This window comes from Dipodomys spectabilis, unplaced genomic scaffold (genome assembly GCF_019054845.1).
Source record: "Dipodomys spectabilis isolate Male_0828 unplaced genomic scaffold, ASM1905484v1 ptg000002l, whole genome shotgun sequence".
Lineage (NCBI taxonomy): Eukaryota > Metazoa > Chordata > Mammalia > Rodentia > Heteromyidae > Dipodomys > Dipodomys spectabilis.
The window spans coordinates 27,281,963-27,293,912 of NW_024870679.1; the positions used below are offsets into that span (position 1 = coordinate 27,281,963).

Sequence of the window (11,950 nt, forward strand, 5' to 3'; positions counted from 1 at the left end):
CTGCTTTACAAGGGGCTGAAACTGAGAAAGTTAAACGTGCTCAAGATCTCTTGTCTACTATGTAAATTGTAGGTCCCAGCTCCACATTCAAGTTTATCACTTTAACCACTCATTTACCTCACCTCGAGAAGATCAATGATAATTATTCCTTCAAAAGTGCTTTTTAAGTGGCAGAGTGGCTCTTGCCTGTAATTTTAGGTACTCAGGAGTATGAGATCTGAGGATCATGGTCCAAAGCCTGCTTTGGCAGACAAGTCCAAAAGACTCTTATCTACAATCAACCATAAAAAAAACACGATGTGGATCTGAGGCTCAAGTGGGAGAATGCTATGCTAGTCTTGAGTGAAAAAGCTCGAATGACAGTTACCAGGCCCTGAGTTCAAGCCCCAGGACCAGCACACACACACAAAAGTGTTTTTTTTAATTGAAACCTAAAATACAGTTATAACGATCTTGAGCTAATATAAATAATTCACAGAATGGATTTACAACTTGCCCCTTAGATCCTGAAGCACAGAAAGAACAAAGAGTTACACTTTGAGCTCTCTTTTGTCTCTTCTTGGAATTTTGCCTTGACCTTAATTTCACTTGAACAGATCCGATAAACAATGAATTTAAAAACAAAACATAACAAAACACTAAAGAACAGATAGATACCCAATGCCATTTTTTGCCACTCAAAAGTCCACTCTGCATGCCTGGGAATCCAGCACAATAAATTCCTGTGCTTTTCCTAAAAAGTGTGAACAAACTACTTTCTTTTTTTTCTTTTTTTGCCAGTCGTGGGGCCTGAACTCTAGGCCTGGGCACTGTCCCTCAGCTCTTCAGCTCTACCACTTGAGCCATAGCGCCACTTCTGGCTTTTTCTGCTTCTGTGGTGCTGAGGAATTAAACCCATGGCCTTCATGCATGTAAAGCAAGCACTCTACCAACTGAGCCACCTTCCCAGCACACAAACTACTTTCTTGAGCTAACCTCTTACATGTGTATTTAAAGTTGTTAAGATCTCTTGAGTAAATATAAAATAGCCACAAAAGTCCTCATAAACTTCAGCTTTTAAGGTCACACCTGTATCAAACTCCAGTTCCAGGCATACGCATAATCTAAATTCCTCAGTCCCTTTTTGAAAATATGATGACCTTTCTCATGAAAACTGTGATAACTAGTCTCAAGTAGCTAGGTATGATTCCCAGAGATAAATCCCCTTGGAATAAGAACCCAGCTGTTTAAACTTCTTGGAAATAATCCCAAAGAGTTTCAGGTTCTATTGAAAATGTCCGACCAGGGGCAAAGGGAGGCACCTTCTGGTAGCATCTGGAAGCCATTTCCATTTCCTCCTTTAATCTAGATGTCATCGGTTGGCACTTCAAGTATTTATTTTCCCTTGAGTCAGGCTGTGAGAACTCGTGTCTTTAATCCTAGTTATTCTAGAGGCTGAGATCTGAGGATTGCAGTTTGAAGCTAGCCTAAGCAGACAAGTCTGACTCTTATCCCCTGTTAACTAGCAAAAAGCCGGAACTGGAGGTGTGGCTCAAGTGGCACAGCACCAGACTTGATTAGAAAAAGCTAAAGAACAGTACCCACGCCCTGAGTTCAAGTCCCAGAACCAACACAACTATCTATACATACATATACATATACACATATACATACATATACATACACATATACATAGAAATGTGCAGAAGCATATATAGAAATGAATAGATTATACATTATCTATTTGACATATTTAAACGTCTGCCGAGGAAATGGAGAGTCTGGAGTAAAGTCCAGGTAGGGTGGAGGATGTGAATCCGCCCCACCACCTCTGGACTGTGGGCAGGTGCTTACCCACACCTGGAAGGTCTGAATCTGGGACCTTAACAGGGAGAAGTCATCACGTCCCCCAAAGTCCCCCCACAGACCAGATCCGCGAGCACGGGTGACTTTGCTCTTGCCTACCCCTCTCTCCTCCCCGGAACACCTCCCCGATGGACTCCACCCTGCGTGCGCCCCGGGGCTGCGCGAACGCGGGGCCCCAGCAGCCAGGGCCCGCGGGCGCCGACGCGGCGGGAGGAGGCCGGGCACCTGGCCTTACCTCGGCGGGCGAGATGTCGAACACGCCGGCGATCTTGGCGTAGAGCTCCTGGATGCTGGCGAAGTTCTCCACGCGGCCCGTGGGGCTGCCGTGCGCCAGCTGCGCGTGGAAGACCAGCTTGCGTGCGGGGACCGGGGGCCCCGGGAGGCTCTGCCCGCTGGCGCCCGCCGCCTTCTCGCCTTCCACCAGCGGGGCATTCTCCCTGGACTTGGCCTTCTTCTTTCCCCGCAGCCCCAGGGGCATCTTCCCTGGCCGAGGGCGCGGCTCACACGCGCTACCAGCCGGCCGACTCCTGGGCCCCAGGGCCGTGGACTTTGCGCTTGGGGCCCCGGGGGTTCCGCGCAGGTAAAAGCCTTCGCCGCCGGGCCAATGGCAGCGGCGCTTCCGCCGGGCGGCGTCGGGCTGGGGCCCCCTCCTTCCCCGGGAGGACCGGGCACCTGCACCGGAGCACACTGGAGCCTTCCCCCCCAGGCCACGGATCCGTTGAGAAGGAAAGCTCGCCCGGAGACTCAGCGTGTGAAAGAGCCTCGGTGTCCGTGAAAGCTTCGGGATGTCCCAGGATCCACCTGTGTTGGCCCTTCTCAGTCTTTCCAAAATTCGTTCAGCCCCAAGCCTGGTGTCCCTGTGACAGGGGAGTGGGCGAAAGTCAACCTACTTCGGCCTCCTCCAGGCCTTACTTAGGGCAGGGAAGAAAGGATGCCCTCAGCTCCAGTCTTTGTTTATAATGTCTGTCGTGGGGCTTGAACTCAGTTTTCTTCCCCTGCGTTTTTGTTGTTTGTTGTTGTTGTTTTGCTCAAGGCTGGTGCTCTACCACTTTGAGCCACAACGCCCCTTCTGGTTTTCTGGTGGTTAATTGGAGATGAGTCTCCTGGATTTCCTGCCTGGGCTGGCTTTAAACCGCCATTCTCAAGTCTCAGCCTCCTGAGTGGCTAGGATTACAGGTGTGAGCCACCAGCGCCTGGCTTTAGGATCTCTATTTTTTAAGTCACCTATTCACAATTCTTCCTCCCACTCGATGTCTTAGATGGTCAGTATTATGATGTTAGCTTCAGGTCCCTCCTCTGGCTTTTCCCTCTGGCTGCATTTTTCACAAGAAAGCAAAACAGTTTTGAATTGTTGGCTGCATTAATTCCCTAACAGGTGACCAGACTTTGCTCTCACACTCTACCGAAGTTGTGCTTACTGCTTAATGCCACATATCATTAACTCTTTTCAATCTTCCTCTAGCTTGAATTCTAAGTACGTTTGTGTGGATCTTGTCATTCTTTTTGGATTTTGCCTCTGTTTTTAGTTCCTTATTCCCATTCATCCCCACCTCAACCTTTGCTAACTGCCACTCTCCAGGAAAAATGTTCACCACCACTTTTCTTTATCCACATTCTCAGTCCATTTGCTCTCTCCAATGGCATACTGACTACTAAATTGCTATCTCCAGCTAAGGAAGGGAATGTGCTCCAGGATATTTGGAATTTCACATTAATCTCACCCACCTTTAAGCCTCCTATGCTTTCTCTGGTAGGGTTTTGAGATTTTGCGCAGGGCTGGCCTTGGGACTTCAGTTCTCCTACCTATGTTTCCCTCAAAGCTGGGATTATAGGTGCAATCCACTATGCTCACTCCTGAACTTATTTTCTTATGTTTTTACCACTGGTTGAAGTAGAGAGAGCTACCATGTGCTCAGTGGCTCAGGTCTGACATCCGTGAGTTATCATATCCAGTTTTTCATTTTCCCTCATTCCTCACATAAATTCAGCCCTGAAAAAATCCACGTTTCCCTAAAATGAGCAGATGCACTGAGGAGGAAGGAGAGTTCTAAAGATTCTCTAAGATGACTTTAATTTTTTTGTATTTTATGCTTCTGTAACGTAAAAAATAATGTAAACATGTCTGGCTTATCCGAATAATTCTTTGAGTCTCAGGGCTCAAATTTGTCTTTGTGGTTATGATTTATGTAGCACCAGATTGTATTATTTGGTCTAAAAAGAGAACAGAGCTAGATGGTAATATGTACTTGTAATACCAGTACTACTCAGGAGGCTGAGGCAAGACAGTTTAGAGTTTAAGACGAACCTGGATTATACAGTCTCAAAAAAAAAAAAAGAAGTGAGAAGTTCAAGGCTGCAATCCTAGCTACTCCAGAAACGAAGACCAAGATCAAAGTTTGAGGCCAGCTAGGGCAAAAAGTCCATGAGACTATTATGACTATTATCTCCAAATAACCACCAGAAGAAAAAAATCCAGAACTGGAGATGTGGTTCATGTGGTTCAAGTGGTACAGTACCAGCCTTGAGTGAAAAAGCTAAAGGATTATACCCAGGCCCTGAGTTTAAGCTCCAGTACTAGCACTCCACACACACACACACACACACACACACACACACAATCACAGCAAAAACTGAACTAGGGGCATGGCTCAAGCAGTAGAGTGCTAGCTGAGCAAGTGAGAGGCTCTGAGTTCAATATTGGAAGGAAAAAAAAAACTGGGGAAAATCTAAATATATTAAGCCTCCCAATCAGGTGAAAGTTAATTTTACAGTGTGTTGTGTGAACAAAGAGTTCATAGTTTGATCAAGAAAGGAAAGAGACATGAGTCATCAAAAGGTATATGATAGGCACATTATAACTATCTGGGAACATATATGGGAATACAGGAGGATGTAAAACTAAAAAATCAGCAAAGAGAAGAATGCTTTTTTTGAGGGGGAGAACAAAGTCTTAGATTGCCAACTGAATTCTCAGTTTTCCTGCCTCAGCCTCCCTAATATTGAGGATTACAGATGTGTGCCATATTGCCCCGCTAAAAATGCTTAAGAGCTAGGTTCAATAAAATGTCAAAAGAAGAGAGCAAAAGTTTTGGCTTAAGGTAGAAAGATTGGCTTCTATATTATTCCAGTGTCCTTTCATTTCTAACTCCTATTTTTCTTTACCTAGAAATTGGACGTTTTCCTGAAAGCCTATATCAAGTTCACATTACTGTAATATCTCACACAACCAAATGTACTGGGCATGCTGACAACCAAGAACAGATAGTACACTCAGAGTAAGATACTTGATGCTGAAACTACTCTCAAGTAAAAGGACTGGGTAGGTGGTGGTCATCTTTTAATTATAATATATAGTTCCCATACTCCAGGACTATTTCTACACTCAAGTTCCAAGAGATGAGGACTACAAAGTTCCAGGGAGAGAATCGCCTTAAGAAAGGCTAAGCATTATAAGAAGGAAACATCCATGGAGAAGCAATCTGGAAAGCCCAACACCTAACCCCAGACTAAAGGGATTCCTATTCTGGTCCTCTGTCATTTACATACCACCTAGCAGGAGATCAGGCCCCAAACCAACAAAAAAAATTCTAGAATTAATATAACCATATATATCTGCCAAAAACAGTATTACCTTGTTTATAAGAAAGCATTCAGCTAGCAAATGAATCATAAGATAAATTTACTAATGAAAACATACTCATTGCACCGTCTTTTCTATTTCCCCAACCCCATTATGTGTGTATTCAGTAAGCGAATACTTGAGGGAAAAAATAGAAGATTTAAAGTCTTCCCTGGGACTAAAGATAGCATGTTTTATAGTTGCGTGGCAACAACGAGCAACTGAAGATGACAAATGGGGGAGGAAAGAACTCTTAGCTGAAGTTCAAATAAATGAGAAACAATTGAAAAATGGAAAGAGGGAAAAGGGATGAAGTAGTAGAATGTGAAGAATACAGTGACTAATCAAGAATAAGTATGTACTTAATTAGCTTCTTGAGTACCTACTAGGTGTCACCGTTAGTACTCAGTATTTAAATGCATCTTTTCATCCACGTATACTTGGAGGAAGTGAGGTGACATGGAGTCCAAATTATTACGCATCTCCAAAGTTATATAAGTAAAATATGAGAGCCAAGAACACATGTGAAGCCAAGTGCTGGTGGCTCACGTCTGTAATCCTAGCTGTTCAGAAGGCTGAAATCTGAGGGTTGAGGTCTGACACCAACCAGGGCAAGAAAGACCATGAGATTCGTCTCCAATTAAACACCAAAAAAGCCAGAAGTAGGGCTGTGGCTCAAGTAGTAAGATGCTAGCCTTGAGCACAAAAGCTCAGACAGCACGCAGGCCTTGAGTTCAAGCCCTAGGTAGTATACACACACACACACACACACACACACACACACACACACACACACACACACACACACACAAACAGTAAGCTGATTTAACCTAGATTTTTCTGCTTTGGTTTAAATATGGAAACGTTGTCAATGACTTAGAGAGTAGACACATTCAAACACTCAAAAGAACATGTTTCAATTATTCTAGATCATATGTATAATTATATATATGATATATAAACTTTTGATGACTTTCAGAGTTGAACAATTAATTTCTTCTCTTTTTAAATAGTATTAGTGTTTGAACTCAGAACTCTGTGCTTTCTAAGCAGGTATTCCACCTCTAAGCCACACTCCAAGAAAGTAATTTTCTAATATAGGCCCACAATAATAATTCAAGCAAAAAACTACTTTTGATGAAAAGAGTAACCTAGAGCTCCGGAAAATCATCATGAATTAAAGGTCAAAGTGTAGCAATGACAAAAAAAAAAAAAAGTACAATTTCTTCAAGAAAATAATGGAGAACTCGGCCAGGAATGTGGCTAAGTGGTAGAGTGCTTGCCTAGCATGCATGAAGCCCTGGGTTCAATTCCTCATATTGCATAAACAGAAAAAGCTGAAAGTGGTGCTGTAGCTTGAGTGGTAAAGTGCTAGCCTCAAGTAAAAAAGCAGCTCAGGGACAGTGCCCAGGGAAGAAGAGGGAGAAGAAGAAGTAATAGTGGTACTCATGGTAGAGTAGAATTTTTTTCATAGCTGTATTATAGTCCGAAATTAGGAAATCTGGGGTTAATCTACTTTTCATTTGCTGGGGAAAAGTACAACATTTTCAGCATCAGAGGGTTATTGGTGATAAAATGAATTTCTTCAAGTGTTCCGTTTAACTTTGAAATTAATGAAACAGATTCTCAAACATGGTCAAATATTTTAAAGTTTGTTCCACAGAGAGGTGTGTATGTTTTGACTTTTTAAAAATTAGAATTTGAGGGCTGGGAAGGTGGCTCAGTGGTAGAGCGCTTGCCTTGCATGCTCGAGGCCCTGGGTTCGATTCCTCAGCACCACATAAGCAAAAAGAAAAAAGCCGGAAGTAGCACTGTGGCTCAAGTGGTAGAGTGCTAGCCTTGAGCTGAAGAGCTGAGGGACAGCACCCAGGCCCAGAGTTCAGACCCCACGACCGGACCCCAAAAAAAAATAGAATTTGAGGGGCTGGGAAGGTGGCTTAATGGTAGAGCGCTTGCCTTGCATGCGTGAGGCCCTGGGTTCAATTTCCCAGCACCACATAAGCAAAAAGAAAAAAAGCCAGAAGTGGCGTTGTGGTTCAAGTGGTAGAGCACTAGTCTTAAGCTGAAGAGCTGAGGGACAGTGCCCAGGCCCGGAGTTCAGGCCCCACGATCAGACCAAAAAAAAATTAGAATTTGACCTCAAATCATATCTTTATAACCATAGCAATTGAAGATGAAGATTTAGGTTTTCTGTAATTTTAGCAGAAGGAGGACTAAGTTTATCTCGACTACAGATGAACAATGAAGAGAATGTTCATTTATGTAAGCTAAGAGATAATATGAACATTAAATGAATGTGTTTCTTTTCAGTATTAGGGTTCAAAAATCAGGGCCTTACACTTGCTAGGCAGGTCCTCTACTACTGAGCCACACTTCCATCTAATGTTTTCACTGCTTATTTTTGTGATAGGGTCTCACTTTCTGCCCAACCACATTTCCTCTCATTGTAGCCAGAATGGCAGGTGTACATGCATCAAGCCTTTTTTTACCACTGAGATGTTACCTTGGCCTATAACTACACCCTACCCACCTGCAGCCTCCCAGGAAACTGGGATGACAAATATGAACCACCAGGGCTGGGAAGATGGCTCAGTGGTAGAGTGCTTGCCTTGCATGCCTGAGGCCCTGGGTTCGATTCCTCAGCACCACATAAGCAAAAAGAAAAAAAGCTGGAAGTGGTGCTGTGGCTCAAGTGGTAGAGCTCTAGCCTTGAGCTGAAGAGCTGAGGGACAGTGCCCAGGCCCAGAGTTCAGGCCCACAACCGGACCCAAAAAAAAAAAAAAAAATGAACCACCACACCCAGGTAGCAAGTGAGTAGGCATCTCTCACATGGATGCCTGGACTGACCTGAAACCATGATCCTCCTAATCTCAACCTCTCAAGTAACTAGGATTATAGGCATGTACCACAACACTAGGCTCTACACCAAATTTTGACTGGTCATCCTTCTATTTTCTTTTCAAAAGCCAAATAAGTAAACAAATTGAGATGGTGAGTTTAGGTGTTTTTAAAGGAAAAGAAATTAGTGATAACAAGATGTTATAGCATCAATGTAGAGATGTGTCATTTTCCATAAAAGCCACAATATTATAGTTGAGGGAAGATGCTCAGCATATGAAATAAGAATATGAATTTTTGCAGGTGTGTTAGTCCACACTGTAATACAGGCATTCAAGAAGCTAAGAGGATCTGAAGTTTGAGGCCAGTCAGGGCTACTAATAGCTACATAGCAAGACCCCAGAGAGAGAGGGTAGGGAGAAAGGGGGGGGAATAAAAAGAAAAGAGAGGGTGGAAGGAAAAAAGGAAGGGAGGGAGGGAAGGAAGGAAGGAAGGAAGGAAGGAAGGAAGGAAGGAAGGAAGGAAGGGAAGAAGTAAAGAAGGGAAGGGAGGCAGAGAGATCTTCCTCAGGTTACTATGCTGCTATATAGAAATTGACTGATTTGGAGTAATTCTTTAATTGCACTTGGCTAATATTTCCTATTTAAATATATTTACTTTGCATGGACAATATAAAGGATTTATAGATCAAGTGGCATGTATCCTAGCACATAGTAAAATATTTAAAAAATTAGTATTGCATAATAAATGTTCATAAGAAAATTAATGACATTCTCTAAGATCCTGTAGTAGCAATAGAATCAAGTATACACCCTGTGCTGGATAATACTTTTTTTTTAGGTGGGGGGGTCTGGTCCTGGGGCCTGAACTCTGGGCCGGGGCGCTGTCCCTCAGCTGTTCAGCTCAAGACTAGCACTCTACCACTTGAGCCACAGCACCACTTCCGGCTTTTTTTTCTGCTTATGTGGTGTTGTGGAATTGAACCCAGGGCCTCATGCATGCAAGACAAGCACTCTACCACTGAGCCACCTTCCCAGCCCCTGGATAATACTTCTCATATTTTACTGTAATCTTAAACTTCACAAACAAGCTGTATGAACATGGTATATATTTAAGTTATTCAAAAGAGTGAACTAGAACATTTTTATTCCAAGCATTGGGATTAATAAAGTTGGTTTCAGCCTGGCACTGGTGGCTCACACCTGTAATCCTAACTCCTCAGAAGGCTGAGATCTGAGGATCTCCATTCAAAGCCAGCTTGGCAGAAAAGTCTGTGAGACCCTTATCTCTAATAAACTAAGAAAAAGCCAGAAGTGGTACTGTGATTCAAGTGGTAGAGCACTAGCCTTGAACACAATAAAGCTCAGGGACAGTGCCCAAGCCCTGTGTTCAAGCTCCAGGACCTGAAAGAAAAAAAAAGTTGGTTTCAATGATGAATATTAGTTACAAGAGAAACATTAAGACCATCTGCAATCATTTTAACAGTCATACTTTTGTAAATTATTGAGATAATGAATGTACACTAAATTTTAGAAACGAGTGGTCTATAAGATAAAATGCAAATATCATGGGGTGGAGTCATGGCTTAATGGTAGAGCACTTGCCTTGCAAGCACAAAACCCTAACCTTAAACCCAGAATGTCAAACAAGAGAGGGGAGGGGGGGATAAGGAAGGAAGTAAGGAAGGAAGAGGAGACAAAGAGAAAATAAATGCCTTACGCCAGGTGTCAAGGGCTCAGGTCTGTAATCCTAGCCACTCAGGAGGATGAGATCTGAGGATCATGGCTCAAAGCCAGCCTGGACTGGAAAGCCCGTGAGACTCTTATGTGCAATAAACCACCAGAAAAACGGAAGTGGCTCTGTGGCTCCAGTGGTAGAGCACCTGCCTTGGGCTGAAGAGCTGAGGGACAGCGCCCAGGCCCAGAGTTCAAGACCCACAACCGACCAAAAAAAAAAAAAAAAGCAAAAACAAACAAAAAACCCCTCAGGGTAGTCCATATCTATCTATCACTGGCTCCCCACTATTCTTCTACCTCTCTTCCAAATCAAATTGTAGCCCTGAAGAATGCTGGCAGTTTCTCAACCACCACCATGTCCTCCATTCATAACTCTCCTGGAAATCACTTTCTCAGTGAGACAACTGATACCCTATTGCACTCAAAGGTACCTTAAGTGTTGGGACAGACATAACTATACGGAGCCTCTGACAACCTCTCAATAGGAAACAGAGTGAGCGGCATTGGAATTTTGGAGTAAGGAGTCTGCCCCACTGCCACGCCATTTTCTCTTTGAAAGCAGCTTCTGAGTTATGAGCTCTCGTAGAGACTGAGCACTTTACCACGCAGCACCAAGCATGGGGCTTGAACTCTGGGCCTGGGTACTGTCCCTCAGCCCTTCAGTTCGAGGAGAAGGCTCTACCACTTGAGCCACAGGGCCACTTCCGGTTTTCTGGTGGTTAATTGAAGAGTCTCTCAGCCTTTCCTGCCCAGGCTGGCTTTGAACCACGATCCTCAGATCTCAGCCTCCTGAGTAGCTACAATTACAGGCTTGAGCCACCAGCACCCAGCTGGCTATGGGTATGTATGTCTGTAAGCACTTGGAAAGCAGAAGCAGAAGCATGTTAGATTGGTCTATATAGCAAGTTTTAGGCCACTTTGGGCTACATTGACTGTCAAAAAAAAGAAAAAAGGCAAAAATCTGTTTTATATTAAAGAGCTCGTAAAGTTTTAAATTTTCAGAATACAAAGTTAAGATCTTAATCTTATTAAAATAATTAATGATTGTTTAAAATTCAAAAATAAGGAAAATAAATTCCTCATAGCCAACACCTGATGATTCTAACTGTAAATAAACATCAAATATCTGAATCCCATTCTGAAACGGTCAATATATTACATATTACAGTATTGTGGCTTGACCTTGGTACAAGAATAGTTTGTATTATGTAAATCTTGTAGGTTATAAACAACAGTTTATATTAAATAAATTTTTGGTTTTGTATGACAAGAGAGATATTAAAATTTTCTTCAAATTTCATGAAAGTAAGCTTGTATAAGCTGCAAGTACTTTTTAAATAATATTAAGGCTTCCTTATTAGCCTGGTTTCCAATTTTAACTTCTAAATAATTTTCTCCAAAATTTATATACCAGATATTCCAGGAGATAAAAAGCACTAAATATGTTAACTATTCCTGTTACATACTTATTGTTCTGAATTTGGCTATGCAAATTTTCAAGGTTGCCTTCCTAAGTTAGAAAGTATAATTTTAAAAGTCACAGTAAAATATGATTTTCTTATCTGAGAGTTATGTTTCTAATAGTGCTGTGGTAGGAAAATGGTCAGGAATTAAAGTTATTCTGGGAAAAATGCTTTAGGTAGAACTCTAATAAGTCAATGAATACTTATGGTTTACCGTTCTTTATTCAAAAGAAACATCTCAAAATAACAGGTATATATTTTTTAAAAACTTTTCAAAAGCCTACCTTCATTCCAAATACTTAATTATTTTTCAGATTTTGAGTCTCAGTTAATCCCAGAGCTTGAACTCCTTCATTTCCAGAGCCTCACCTCAGAGACATGTGCATACTTAGGATTTTTTAAAAATATCAAAATAAACTTTTACTTCTGCAGAAAAATTTATTCAGTAA

At 42.4% G+C, this 11,950-nt stretch overlaps 1 protein-coding gene across 1 annotated transcript in view; it reads right to left on the minus strand.

Annotated features, from left to right (window-relative positions):
• Positions 1 to 2,504, minus strand: part of Gipc2 (GIPC PDZ domain containing family member 2) — a 77,052-nt gene extending 74,548 nt beyond the window's left edge. Inside the window, exon 1 of the mRNA XM_042678197.1 lies at positions 2,081 to 2,504. Coding sequence (XP_042534131.1) covers positions 2,081 to 2,323 — 243 coding nt within the window. The 5' untranslated portion in view covers positions 2,324 to 2,504. The remainder of the gene's footprint in view (positions 1 to 2,080) is intronic.
• Positions 2,505 to 11,950: the final 9,446 nt, after the last annotated feature.